This window comes from Cynara cardunculus (assembly GCF_001531365.2).
Source record: "Cynara cardunculus var. scolymus isolate 2C chromosome LG 10, CcrdV1, whole genome shotgun sequence".
NCBI classification, from domain to species: domain Eukaryota; kingdom Viridiplantae; phylum Streptophyta; class Magnoliopsida; order Asterales; family Asteraceae; genus Cynara; species Cynara cardunculus.
Genome location: NC_037537.1, coordinates 13,876,434 through 13,891,910, shown reverse-complemented (window position 1 = coordinate 13,891,910; position 15,477 = coordinate 13,876,434). Strand labels below are relative to the sequence as shown.

The 15,477-nt window shown below is 37.5% G+C and overlaps 2 protein-coding genes across 2 annotated transcripts; both read right to left on the bottom strand.

Annotated features, from left to right (window-relative positions):
• Positions 1 to 4,988: 4,988 nt before the first annotated feature.
• LOC112520009 (ribosomal L1 domain-containing protein CG13096-like) lies at positions 4,989 to 5,609 on the bottom strand. The gene is made up of 2 exons (XM_025128314.1): positions 5,234 to 5,609; positions 4,989 to 5,182 (listed from the first exon to the last, which is right to left on the bottom strand). Exons 1-2 carry the CDS (start codon positions 5,607 to 5,609, stop codon positions 4,989 to 4,991), a joined length of 570 nt encoding a protein of 189 aa, XP_024984082.1.
• Positions 5,610 to 13,058: 7,449 nt separating this feature from the next.
• LOC112520008 lies at positions 13,059 to 14,589 on the bottom strand. The gene is made up of 2 exons (XM_025128313.1): positions 13,924 to 14,589; positions 13,059 to 13,655 (listed from the first exon to the last, which is right to left on the bottom strand). The coding sequence occupies exons 1-2, from the start codon at positions 14,587 to 14,589 to the stop codon at positions 13,059 to 13,061; spliced, it is 1,263 nt and encodes a 420-aa protein (XP_024984081.1).
• Between the last annotated feature and the right edge of the window lie 888 nt (positions 14,590 to 15,477).

Here is a 15,477-nt window from a genome sequence, read left to right as displayed (position 1 = left end):
TCGTTAAAATGATAATTGATCCAACAGAAATACAAGCTAGGAAATAAGAAAGGTTTTCCTCACTTCTACTCTCACAACTCTTAATTGTTGGTCCCAGCTGGATCTACAAGAGTTTATAAGTAACAGTTTGTAGAAAGGGAAGGATGAATACGAACACATAAAATTTCACTTTTAAAAATTATATATCAATAAAGAAATATCAATACAAATTTTACAGATTGTTTGCGGAAAAGATAAGGTAAAGAAACCTATTTAAACAATCTAGAGATGCACACAAATACACTTAGCAAAGAGAAAAGATTTGTTGTAAGAAACAAAGACATGGAAATGTGTTCTTCACTTGTTCAAAGTGGTTCTTTCTCTTCAGAGAGAGAGTAGTGAGAGAAGTAACTTCTTGGGTAAAGAGTGAGAAAGATTAGATAACTAAGTAGAGAACACTCAGCTATTTATACATGTTGCATTAAATGCAATTTAGAAGGTACACAACACGTGTCAAGTTTTCGGAGGAAAGCTTGTTCTTTGCTACAGTGAATAGTCATTTTGTCTATTCATGAATAGACATCTTTTCACCGAGTTGGTGAGCACTAGAGTCAACTGAGTGGCTCCGTACAGTATTATACTCTAGAAAAGGTATGGGTTTGTCTTTGTTGTGTGGAAGGACAAGACAAAAACAAACATGCATGATAAACTTCATTTGATCGTTGAATGCTGGGATGACGTTGGAGGTCTCTTCAACATTCGCTGAAGCTTGTACGGTCTTCACACATATGTTGACTAGTTTGTAATCAATGAATGCCGCTTTAGATAACGAACGTGCTAGTATTTAATCTTCAATTTTTGTCTTTGACATCGCTAAAGGTTCTTTGATGTGAGTTTTGTCTTCTTGAAGTATAAGAGTCACTGGAGAGTTACAATGCATGTTCAGCGATCACTGAACAGACTCGGTGATGATTGTTGAAACTGAATAAACAAAAACACTATACTTCGATAGGTAAACGGGATTATCATCAAATCAATAAAAGATGATCAACAATCTCCCCATATTTGATGAGACAAAGTAACATAAAGAAAATTGCATAAGATGCAATAGTAAGGAAAAGTTACAAGTAAAATACAAGTCCCTTTTAACTATTTTACGATCTTTTTCAGTGTTTTCTTATATAAGTTTTCTTAAGTTGTAAATAATTACAAGTTTAAGAAAAACAAGTACAAGTGTGATAATTGAAACTGAAAGCATATTCACTGACGGAAGATTGTCAGTGAATGTAACAGTAAACTGGAACTCATAGATACATGTCCCTATTACTCTTTTCAGGGGGTTTTTTTCGGTGATACTGGAGAAATACTTGTATTATTCATTGGAAAGATACAAATGTTACAACAATAAGTTCTGGACCTATTACATATAAGTTGTACACTGAAAGCAAAAGATAAGGAAAACAGGATTTACAAGATAGAAAGTTTTAGCTATTCTAAGTCACTGAAGTCGATGTAACCATGTACTTCTTCTCCAAGCTTATTTCGACGTAGATATTCCTTTCTGATTATGTGGTCCATTGTCTCACCATTTAAGTAATTGTCCAACCAAGTTCTTAGAAATTCAAGGTGTTCTATTGGACAGAAACGGAACTCAGATACTCTTTGAAAGTTGTACTTGCCATCATACTTAGATACAACCGAAAAGGGTTATATGATGCTTCATAGCAATAATCGATTGTTTTGGAAGATAAAAAAAATTAAAGACCTACAATGCCTACAGTCTTTAGGTAATAGGTATGCAACAAAATATTTTCTTTGCGAGTCGGTAAAGAAGAACCATGCTTTTAGGCAAGCAACAAGCAAAAATTCAATAAGCTATATCTTTTCGTTGCAACATTTAAGTGTGTACCCCACATCAAAGAAATATATAAGGAGTACATGTAAAAAATAAAAACCTGAAAAAACTATAAATCTAATAATGTCATAAATATAAAAAAACAAAAAAAAACATCAACCTAAAGAGCCCATCAGAATAACATACAAAAAGAAGTAAAACTATGACAACTTCTGAAACCAACCAACAGTCTCAATAAACGCTCTTTCTTATTAAATCTCTTATCCGGTTGCTGGTATCTGCCAAAAGTAATACACACATGATACCCTACACAAAATGCTTAATCACAGAAACAAGGAAGTAATGAGTGCAATAAGAATGAATTCTTCAGGTATCTAAAACCACTACATCAACCCTCTTATCGGCTTAAAACATTAACATTATATATCATAAAATTTGAATAGATGCAAGTGAATATATCGATCAATGTTGGTCCCGTTAGGGTCTACAAGATGTGTATAACAGTTTGTAGAAGGGGGAGGGGGATGAATACAAACACATTAAACTTTTCAAATTTAAAATATATATTGATAAAGAAAGATCAATACATATTTTACAAGATTGTTTGCGGAAAGATAAGGTATGAATAACTTATTTAAACAATCTAAGTTGCACACTAGTTCTTAGCAAATAGAGAAAAGATTTGTTGTAAAATACTTAGAAGAAAATAAGTTCTTTCTGGGAAAGAATTATTTAGAATACAAAAAGGGATTCTAACTTGCTTTTGAAAATAAGTGTATTGTGTTCTTAAATGTGTGTTCTTTTACTTATGAACATAAGTTAAGGTTCAAAAGTAAGTATTAGAGTGTCTCTGCATGGAGATGGAACTCATCTATTTATACCCATTGCATTAAATGCACATTTAATGCAACGTAGTAGGGTTTGAACACGTGTCAATCCTTTAGAGAAAGACTTGTCATTTGCTACGGAATTCATTACAAAAGCCTATTCATGAGCAGACATCTTTTCACAATGTTGGTGGGTAGTAGAGTCAACTAATCGGCTCCGTACCGTACTATACTTTAGAAAGGATATGGGATTGTCCTTTGTGTGTATAAGGACAAGACAAAAGGAATCGTGCCCAACAATCTTATTTTGATCGTTGAATGCTGGAATAACCTGAAGGTCTCTTCAGCATTCGCTGAAGCTTGGGCAGTCTTCACACATATGTAGACCAGGTTGTAATCATTGAATACCGCTTCAGATCACGTACTCGCTCGTCTCTAATCTTCAGTTTCAGTCTTCGAATTTTGCTGAAGGTTCTTTGGTGTGATTTTTGTCTTCCTGAAGTATCGTTGTCGCTGATGGATTTACATTACATGTTCTCAGCGATCACTAAACAGACTCAGTGATGATCGCTGGAACTGAAAGACAAAAACATAAAATATTTCGTATAAGGTAAAAGGGATTATCATCAAATCACTGAGAGAGATAGAGAGAGAGGATCAACAATCTCCCTCTATTTGATGATAACAAGACAACATAAAGAAAGCTGTCTTATTAAATAACAGTAGGAAAAAGTTACCCATAAAGTACATGTCCCTTTTAACTGTTTTGGGATCTTTTTCAGTGAGTCAGTCTTTACTTAGAAAATTTTCTTAAGTTTAAGTCTAAGAAAAATTACAAAAAGGGAAACTGAAACTGAAACCATATTCACTGACTTATAGATTGTCAATAAATGTAAAAGTAACACTGGAACTCATAGACTTGTATCCCTATTACTCTTTTCAGGGATCTTTTTCAGTGATGCACAGAAAATACTTATATTAAATTCAAGGGAATTATTACAAGCGTTTCAATACATGTCTAGACTTACAAAATATAAGACTAATCATTGAAATTACATATAGGATATAGTTTACAGTACATGGACAATATTACAAAGGAAATAAACTAGTCTAAGTCACTCAACTTGATGTTACCTGGTACATTTTCTCCACGCTCCTTTCGACGTAGAAATTCCCTTCTTATCTTTCGGTCCATAACTCTGCCTCTTAAGTCATCATCTAGCCAGAACCTAATATATGAGGTGTTCCATAGGTCATAGATGTAACTCAGACATTCTCTGAAATCTTACTTCACCGTCATAGTCAAGGAATATAACTCCTGACTCAGGTTTGAAGTGCACAGTGTTGGGTACATAAGGACCCTTTGCTGGCAATGTAAGATTCAGCATAGAGATGTCTGGACTCACAGAATCCATCAGGACTTCATCTAAGGAGAACTTTGTTTCATGTTTGTTCCTTAGGGATGGTCCATCATTAGAACTTGAGGGTCTTTTTTTTCTTCCTCATTTCTTCCGCGTTGGCCTTTCAGGGACTGCGACATACCTGGACACCTTCTTGATCAGCTCACTGATGATGTCTTTGATAATCGACTTATATCTGGATTTGGAACGCTGAATGGCTTGTCTGATTTCCATCCATTCAATGTATCCATACTCGCTTAGATAGGAGGGGTACTCGGTCACGACATCAAGATTGTCCCTGGTGATGAGCATGCAGAGCAACATCCTACCGTCTTTTGATCGTCCGCTGATGTTGACGCTCTTAATTAGGTGAGGACTGATTCTCTTATTCATGATTGCTTCACTTCAGCGCTTGTCCCGCTTAGCTAGCTTCAGGTTCTTCTCGTACTCAGCTTCTACTAAAGATAGGAGCTTAGCTTGGGCTTGGACAGCAGTCACCTTCTTTTTTGACTTTCTCTTGGGAAAAACTTTTTCAGCTAGAGACTTGGCCAGCTTTAGGCTGTCCTCAGTCTACTTCCTTTGAAGTTCTAGTTCTTCTTCAACTCTTAAGGCCTCGAGTCTTTCAGCTTCAGTCAGGAAGTGGAACTCACCACCACTAGAGATACGAAGAGAGATTTTTACTCTAGTTTGGTCGAGTGACTCCCTGAGTTGAGTCATCTGCTGGTCGGTGGGAGTTCTAGGGATAGGGTTCTCAGGGACCCATTCCAGCCGACCGCAGGTAGGGGATGGTATCTCGAGTTGATACATGGAAGTGATGACTACCTGAGAGGTGATGTATTCATATAAGGGTTCAGAGGATTGGAAAAGTACCTTTAAATTCCTTTCTTCAGCGCCACCTTTGCCTTTCGACGTAGGTCCCTGGTTCCTTTAAGGCACTGACTCTTCTTCCCTTCGTTCCCCCTGGGATGCGGAATCCCTGAGGGCAACTTCTTTGGTGGGAGTGGTTGGACGCTGGAACTGGATGGTGAAGTCATCTTCATCATCATTGTCATTGTCGTCATCTAGATCGCTATTGGAGTCAGGGAGATCAGGAGAATCACCTTCCTCATCATCATCTTCATCTTCCACATCACCAGCAACAGGTGTAGAGGTGATGGGAAGGTCATCATCACGAGCTTCAGCTCGAATGACATCAGCGTCCTCAGCTATAGCAGCTTCACTGGAGGTTGGAATATTGTAGACAACCTCAGCGTCAGCTTCAGCTCTAGCTCTAGAAGCTTCAGCCTTAGCGTCTTGGGTTGTTGGAGCAGAAGTTTCAGCAGATGGTCCAGCAGCGTTGGACCTTATCTCCCCCTCTTTGGCTAAGGCTTGAGAGCATATGCTAGAGAGTTGGTCTACACTGTGAATCTGGAGGACCATCATCTCTTCCAGCCGCGTCAGAGCGCTGGCCAGGCTGTTCGTTGCTTCTCGCGTCTCATGAAACTGAGTACGGTCATTAGTGGTGAAAGATGGGGGAGTCACTAGTGCTGGTTGGCGAAGAGCGAGCATGACTTATTGTAAGAGCTCTGCTTGCTGGAGAGACTGAGCTTGTGCTTCATCAGCCCTGCTTGTGAGAGCAGCTATAACTTCAACATTACTCTTACAGCCTCTTGGAGAATGGAGAACTGGCTCTTGACATCTTGGACTTCAGCCTTAACAGTTGAGAGGTCCATAACAACGTCTTCCTTGCGAGGCATGTCCTTATGGACTTCGTTCATTTTTCTTAGAATAGTCTCGACAGTTGGGAGGATGAGCTTGACATCCATCACCCTGTCGTACTCCTCTTGAGCCTTAGACGGACCTGAAAGGGAAGGAGAGTGAGTAAAAGGGAGATCTGGGTTAGAAGAAATGAAAGGGTAGGAAAATGGAATACTTGAGGGGTTATCAGCAACATCCGAAGGATTATCGGTGGTACGCTTCATGGTGCACTTGTGAGGATGAGCACCGGTATGCTGAGTAGTCTTGAGAGGAGATACCTTAGGTCCAGTGGTGTGTGTCTCGTCATCAGGGAGGACAATCACTGATGAATCATGGACATGTGTAGAGACCAATGATAGAGGGGAGGAGAAGATGGTTGAGGGAGTTTGTGGGTGTTCAGCGGTGGCGGCGCTGATATTCACACCTTCAGTGATTTGAGTCACTAAGGCGGTTGGGGTAGGTGCCACTGATACGACAGTGATGTCAGGGATCACTGAAGAGCTTGGGAAGCTAGCAGAAAGTGCCTTGGGGGTAAGGCTTGTTTTAATAGTTGAGACTTGTTGATAGGTCACAGCCAGAGATGTGGCTATCCCCTTTTTGGCCTTCTTGGCTCTCTGAGGAGAACCAAGAGTCGGTTGTGAAGAACGTTTGGAAGAAAGGGGTTTTGGTGGCCGGGATAGATGCAGGGGGTTTGCCTTTGTCTTCACCACCTGAGGAGGAGAAAGAAGGAAGAAGGAGAATTACACCACTGAGGAGAGTGCAACATCTCCATCCCTAAGCTTGTGATCCAGAATCCTGGATCTAAGCCTGCAGACTGGGAGGTTACCTTTCTTTGAGTACTTGTAGCCAAAGATCTTGGCGAAGACCATTAAAAGGAACCTGGTGTAGGGCACCACTTTTTCTCGTTGGCGCTTGTTCAGCTTCAGCGCCAGGTCATCGAAAATGACAGCAGCGTAGTTGATTGCGCGACATTGAATCACTAATACTCCTATCATGAGAGCGACTTGGGAGGCCTGATCTTATCCACCAGTCTTTCCACCCATAGACTGGATGAAGTGGGAGAAGAGATATTGCCAGACTGCTGACATCCTGTTCTTCTCGATCTTGGACAACGACTTGAGGGGCTCGCTGGAGTCCTTCTTCAGTGGCCATTGATAGGCAATGGCATCGAGACATGCGATGATCTCGGCAGTGGAGGGTTCGCTGTTGAAGGGACCCTTGGGAAACCGTAAGCGTGCCTTAGAGTGGTCATGCCAAAGCTGACGGTCATCCTATTGAAGGTGAAAGAGATTTTTTCCACCTATCGACCATGCTTGTCTTCCTCTTGCACCACTTCAGCAATCAACCAGAACTGCTGAAGGGCCTCCTTAACCATGACAGATTCATGGTTGAGAGCAAAGGAAAGTGGGGACATCCTAAGGAATGCAACAACATCCTCGTAAATGGTCTTGTTTGTTGGAATGTCCAACAAGGCAACATAGTTGTTAGCCTTGAAGGAGATGTCTTCAACAGAAAAGTTAACATTCTTGGCAGCCATTGTCTGTTTTTTGTAAGGAAATAAGAAGGAAAAACAGTTGTTAGTAGTCCAAGATTTGTTATCGTTTTAAGTTTTAGAACAATAAAACTTCTTTTGAGAAATTCACAATGAGATATTAGGGTTTTTCAAGTAGATTAGTGGTTTTGAAACAAGATTATAACCAAGAATAAGAATGTGTTATTAATCTTTCTATTTGTGTTTTAAGAGAACAAGGTTCTTAAAATCTCAAGCATATGTTTCATAGAAAGAAGAAGAACAGTTATAAGTTTAAACAAATAAATGAGTATCGACCTTTGAGTAGTTTGAGAAGAAGGTCGAAGGATTCGAGTTCTTAGTGTTATTGAGTTCTTGCTTGCAAATTCTTTTTGGCAGAGTTTCGTCAAAGATTTTTGTAAGCGTAAAGAAAATATGAGGGTAGAGATCCCATACTTATAGGTAGAAGGAGAGAGGAAAAATATGATGGTTGAGGAAAGGCCATGATGAGAAATATGGCACGTTCTCATCCATGATTGGATGAAAGAAAAAGTAGGTCGCGTGTGTCAGACCTTTTTGCGCGTCTCAAAGCATTTCGTATTGTAAACAGAGAATGTCGTCATTAAGACGGTTCATCAACTATTTCTTTTAAAAAGAATTATCATCAAATCACTGTGAGAGAAAATCAACAATCAAAGATAAACAAAAGTGTCAATTTTTTGTGTCCCCGCGATGCGGCGGGATGTCTAATTTTATTGTAAATCGGATAACCAAATGACTCAAACATACTCGGTATATCTCACTCAAAATCAAGGTCTTAGTGGAAAAGATGTACCTAAACGATAAAAAGGTTACACCTACACACTTAATATGGGATTTAATTTCGAGTCGTTTATCCAAACCTTTAAAATTACTCGACCAACAATAACAACCCATTTTTCTTTCATCATACATGTTAGGTGAATCTTATAGAATTTATCCATCCCCAACTATAGAAATGCCAATAAATCAAACAGTATGTATGTAACCAAATACATTCTTGCTCAAAACTATCATCAAACCCAAAATCAAACAAATTGAAATAGCATTCCATTACAATGGTTAATGTCAAAATTCCATGAAATGTCATAGTCAACTGTAATGACACTCCATAAAATCACATTCCTTAGGCATCTCATCAAAAAAAAAAAAATCTTGCCTCTTTAATTCTACCGAAGAGTGTGCAAAATTTATTTTTAAATGAAGCTCATGATTTCGTATCCCCTTGTTGGAAGCAACAATTTTTGAGCAAGAATGAAGGCAATTCAATACTTCAAAGCTCGATCAGAAAAATAAAACCCATTCGAGATTGTAAAACTTGACCGAGAAAACTACGTTGTTCACACAAGACCAAATCGAGAGTGGTGAGGATGACAATAAATATTTGAGAAGAGAAAATAGAGCTTTGTCTAAATCGAAAAAATATTTCATCACTGTGAAAAATAAAAAGTTTCCACCACCCAAAACTAAAACCCCAGGAATTGAATGAATGATTTTAACAAACTGTAGGCATAAATTTCCTAAACAACAATGTGAAGTTGAAATATAAATGAAGATGCTATGTTGTTTCTTTTTCTCATATTATGCACCAGTTTTGTTAAGAATCAAGCATTTATGACGATCTACAAAAGGTAGGACACAAATAATTGAAATCATGTAAATAATATTTAATCCAAAAATGAAGAAAAACTTATCATGTTAAACACAGTTGGTGGGAGTTCACTAGTTGGGGGCTCCTTCTCCTTCCCCCTCTTCCAAACTGCGATAAATGCTTTCAATTCCATCCTAGTTGTCCAATCGTCTTCCTGGTCCTAAGAGATATGAAGACATAGTTTTACCCAAAGTACATTTATAAAAAGGGATTTCAATAATGAGCATGTTACTTTTAAAGTTAAAAAGAAAAATACAACTCATATCGATGATGCAAAGGTATTGTCCAAATAGTATACACCTTAACTACTTGTTATGGTTGATTGTACCCATAACAGTCTGCAACCATCACAAATGACCATAAGTCTCCAAACCAACATTTATATTGAGAAACAACAAACCATATTAGTTACCCAGCTATGTACCTGCACAAATGCGACGGGATGTGCAATAAGATAGGCAATATGCAATTGGTCAAAAAAGAGATTGTAAACCCCAGGCTATGGTGGTTAAAAAGTTTAAATTTTGGAAAAAGGGGATGAAACTCCTTGGAAATGAGATAGTTCTTGCAGACTATTGTTGTTAAAAAGTTTAACCCTCCTTTTCTAAGATACCCAGTTCTTGAAAACCTTCAAATTCAAGAAAATAATCAAACACAACATACAAATTGATCAAGATCAATAGAATTTTCAAAAATTATATCAGATCCTACTTCAATTTTCCAAATAAACACCCATTTGGCATTCATAAACATCTAGGTTCCTCATCAAAGTACATATAAATTGCATTAATATCAAATAAAAGAACATACCCATATATCAAAAACCCTTGTTACCAATCAAGAAACAGTAAGTGGAAGTGCAGAGGTACCTTATTAGAGATTCAAATTCCAAACCCAGATTTCATTCTCCAATCCAACAGGCAAAAAAGAGCCCCTTTTGCTGAATCACTATCAAACACATGGGTAACTATCAAGAAAATAAACAAAAATACCAACTTTTTAAAACCGTATTCTTGTGGATTTAGCAAAAATCAATTATCGATAGTAACCTTTTTGGAGGTCAATAATATTTACTAAAAAGAAAAGTTAGTACTAACATAAAGCAACTCTTTAATGTTTTTGACAAAATTGTAGACAATTAAATCAAAGTGAACATAGGTGATGCATTTATGAATTTAGCATATCCATAGAGGTAGGAATTACAAGATGAAACAAATGGAGCAGCCCTAAAAAAGAAACCAGATCAACAGCCAAATCCACCAAAATAGCCACCAATCCAATCTAAATCAAAGCAAACAACAAAGAGACAATCCAAAAATTCCAACAAAGAGACAGTCCAAAAACCAATATCAAATTGCAGAATTTGAAGATGATATGCAATGATTTCTTGATTTCATGTTTCAGATCAGGAAAAGATGATCGGGATCTTCACAAATACAATCTCTCTACCCCTTGGGTGAGACAACTAGCAAATTTTGTGTACATCTTACTCTCAGACTATACCTTTATATGGGATATAATTACCTTTGCATATATCCACCCCTTGGGGTAGAGGCAAGACTTGTGTACATCCTACCCTAAAGTGTACCTCTACCGTTGGAATCATTGGGTTAGTTTGATTAGATTAGGAGAAGATGAAAAAGTTGTACCCGATTTTTACAACTTTTGGGTGAATCACGTTAGAACTTATCAATTATGATGGGGTTGGCTACGTCATCCATTTTCACATTCTGATAGCATATGCCTTTAAGGTAACCAGATCCTCCCTGCAATAGAAAAATAATTAAAGTCGTATAATCAAGTTCTAAAATTATCGTTGTATAAACAAATAAGAGAAGTTAGGTCATGCCAGATGCTCTAATATTCAAGAACTGAATGGTTTTGTTGATTAAATCTATTGAGTTGGTCATGGATTTCAGAGGACAAAATGGCGATCTTCATAAATCTTCATCGTTTTCAAATAAAAGATACAAAAAATTTCATCCAAAAGATGAATAAAAAACTAAAGCATATCAACCAAAAAACAAATCTAAACAAAACTCAGAATCAGATATAAACAACTCAACAATCATAAAATTGAAACCAAAAACTAGTTTTTGATATAAGACTTGGAATCCAGTTTGAATAAATACCATGAAGTCAGATTAGGAAAGTGTTACTAAAAAAATGGTATAGATACAACGATAGGCATGGCAACGGGGCGGGGATGGGGCGGACTTTGTAATCCCTGGCCCCGATTTGTAGTAGCATCCCCCGGCCCCGTTCCTCGGCGGGTACGGGGATTATCATCCCGTCCCCGGTCAAATCTCTAGCAATCCTCGGTCAAAACCTGGTAAAACCCCATAAATAGTATTCTTTAGTTTGATTCTACCGGGGATCCCCGACCCCGACCCCGGTTTGAGTAACATCCCCCATCCCCGGTTTGAGTCTACCAGGGATCTACGGCCCTGGGACCCATTTTAGCACACTCGGTTCAATGGGCCCATGTGCTTGAAATTCCTTATTCACAGGACATGCCACAACTTGATTTTGACATCTTGAGCAACCTTATCAGTATCATAACCCGAGTGTGCATATTCAGAATTATCTTATGCTCTCCTTAAAAAAAAGATAACACTTATGGATTATTCTGTTTTAAAAACCACACAGAACCCTAATCCAACACACAGACGTGAATATGGAGATGAAATACCTTGAATGGAATTAGTAGTGGGGCGATGAAATAGGAAAGATTCTTAAAAGAGGATACGAACCGGAAGAAGGAATAATCAAAAAGATAGTCGGAAAGAAGGAACCTTAACCAATCTTGAATTATCACCTTGGGGAAGTAATAACATGTCTTCCAAGTGTAGCATTCACATGTTGTACATTTAGCTTCTTATATTGTAATTAAAAGGTTAAGACTTTATGCATAAATTTATTATACTATAAGTATTAAAAGTTGTTTTTAAGACTTTAAGACTTTATGCATCAAAAGGTAGTACTTATCTATATCTATACTATACTAGTTGGATACCCGCGTAATGCGGCGGAATGCGAATGTTTTTTTGTAAATTGAAGGTATGACGTTTATGATCATTATAAACTTCAAATTTTATTACGGTTGATTGACCGAAGATTTGAAAAGATAATTGCACGATTAACGGATTTTCAAACACACATCAATTGTTATTCTTAGATTGTTTAATAATGATTTTCACTTAATGCAACTCATGATCAAAAAAAACAAAAAAAAAAAAAACAAAAATCATGTTTAAACAAAACAGAGATATAATCATCTAAAATAATATAAATCGACACATACAGAGTATGAGAAGATACCACTTGAAGCATCCATATATAGATATACCCTGTAAGAAATGTCTTATGATTATAATATAGTATAGATATCAAGCGTAGTTATAAAAAATGTGTAATAGTAAGTACTCGTTTGTACCTTATTAATCGCGTAAAACTTCTTGATACACCATGTTTGATGTGTAGACTCCATCACGATTGAATTTTTTGGCAGGCTTTACTAATACCTTTGTATTTTCACGTGATGTCCCTCTTGATAACGTCACATAAAGTTGTCCGTGAGAGAATACTGATTCCGGTAGATACACACCTACATTAGGAATGGTCTGTCCTTGAGCTTTATTGATTGTCATAGAAAAGCTAAGCCGGACTGGAAACTGTTTTCTCTTCAATTTGAAGGGGAACATGTTATCTTCAGATGGACAAAGAGGAATTCTCGGCAAAAATACTCTCTTTCCAGCATGTTGACCAACAACTATTTCTGCATTGATTACGTTATGTTGAAAACCTCTACATATCAATCTCGTTTCATTACATAAGCCATTAGAGGGATAGATATTCCGCAATAGTATTATTGGGCATCTAATTTTGAGCCGGAGGTAATGCGGGGCAAACCACTGACAGTCAGCGAGTTTAAGAACTCCATTGGATAGAAGTTATTTCTGTCATCTTCTACTTCATCAAAACTGTAGTAAACTTTTTCATCGCCGCAGAATCTATCAATCAACTGATCATTAATCTCATCGACATTTTCATTTTTTGTTCATAATATCGCCCTCGAAATAATATTGTTTGAATCTGTTCCTTTGATTTGCAGAGATGGAAATATTGCGTCAATCAAATCATGCTTTGATTTATCTTTATCAGTATAGGCAATGGTCATGTCATCGGGAATACGTATAAAGCTTTCTTCCATCATTTCTTCATCTCCATCACCCACTCGTAATAGAAAATCTGAAAACCATGGATCATTTCGTGCTCTCATATTGAGAGTTAAACGTATTTTTTTAATTGAAGACCAAAGAGGTGACATTCGTAGGCTTGAATCTACAATCTGTGCTCGGGTTCCACGTCTCATGACCGGTAAGACCTGTCTAAAATCACCTCCCATAACCATTATTTTTTCACCGAATGGTAGTGTTACCCCTGTGATGTCTTGCATTGTTCGATCAAGCGCCTCCACCGCCTGTCTCTTAGCTATTGACGCTTCGTCCCAAATGATTATCTTTGCATCCCGTAGCAATTTTGCAGTCCCGCTTTGTTTTTTTATGTTGCACATGGAGTTGTTATCAAGATTAAGGGGAATTTTAAATCGGGAGTGAGCTGTTCTACCCCCCAGGCATATTATTAGTTGCAACACCTGAAGAAGCAGTGGCAAGAGCAATGAGACCACAAGAACGAATGTTGGCAAGCAATGCTTTATACAAATACGTTTTTCAGTCCCCCCCTGGACCATCTATGAAGAACACTCCTGAACGATCATCGTCTATGTGCTTCCTGATCTCATCATATGCGTATTTTTGGTCGAAATTAAGGGATTCTCGGGCACGTAAATGTTCGTCTTCCACAACTATGGAGTATTCCTCTTGTACCTAACGAAAACTTCCAAATTGTAAGTTAGTATCTACATTTATCTTTGGAAGATCGAAATCATCAAGATTTTTACCCATAGATTGTAGAAAGCTTGTGATGTCAGTTAGGACCATATTCCGAACTTGGTCAACACTTTCGCATTGTCGTCTATAATCTTCTGAAAGTGAATCGTAATGCTGATCCCACAACTTGCGAACATCTCCTGGCTCACAATAAATTAATATTGTCGCAAATAGCCTCCTCAGAGCTTTGGGAAACTGAAATAAAGAAGCCTCTACAAGACATTGTGATAAGTTATCGTCTGTCTCTATTAAGCCTCTCTCAAGTGCTGCTTTCCGAAATGTCGGGTATAATATGTCATTGACTGTGAATAGATCTTTAAAAGATGTAGGCCCACTAATATGAGATAAAAGTAGGCGTAGGTAGTACCGCTCTCCTTCGGTGGGATTAGCATAAACCAATCGTCCTATCATTGATCCTTGTTTTCTCTGATTCCAACGACGTGCACTCGCATTCCATGTGTAATGTTTTGGAAAGTCTTTATATAAATGTTGTCTTGCACTCTCGTCTTCTTTATTTCTGTCGAAAAATGCAGTCAACATTGTTCGTTTATCACTCTCTCTAGTAACAATATCTGTCATTACATTATCATCTCTGAACCTAACAATCTGCCTATTAGGAAGATGGATTTGCAAAGCCATCACATAAGGTTTGCAATATGAACACCCATTAGGAAAAAGATAAAAAAAGTAATCCACCAGGAGGAAAAAAAGTGTCTTGGCGTGATACAACAATAATGTTTACCTGGTCATTAATAAATGTTTTATGCTCTGTAGGCTACAGCAGGTGGTTCTAGGAAGAGGTCATTTTTTCATATCACTCTTGGGGGGGAGGTGCATGGNGGTCATTAATAAATGTTTTATGCTCTGTAGGCTACAGCAGGTGGTTCTAGGAAGAGGTCATTTTTTCATATCACTCTTGGGGGGGAGGTGCATGGTAGTCCTTAATTACAAAAAAAAATACATGCATTACAACAGACACAAGGGTACTGTGTGCATTATAGCACATAATCATTTAACGACATATAAGYTTCAAATATCCATTCAAKGTATGACCAAAATYTGAAAAACACAGCCTRATATCTSTATCCAAACCCAAACCTTGCAATGCTTTAAAAAACTCTTGTGCAAATAACTGTGAAATAGCTGTCTTGAGCAATTAAGACCAAAAACTAACACAGTTATATACTTTTACAATCAACAKCTAAAACARTCAAGACTGATACCACTRTGCAATATAGATGAAAAACAGTCAGCGATTTAAGTGGAGTCTGATTGATGCTTAGCTCCTGTCTAAAACAGAATTGTMTGTCTTTGAAAAGTGCGTTTTTGCATCAAAATGGTTTRAAAAGCAACAACTTTTCTTGCTCTGGATTGAGGTGGAAAGTGGACAAAAAAAGAGGGGTGCGATTAAATCTTTATACAGAAGCCAATTGATCCACTAATCAAAAACTTCCACAGTATGAAACAGAACCAAGTAACCATGAAATCACAAGTAACCATGAAATCAAAATGGTTTAAATCTTTATA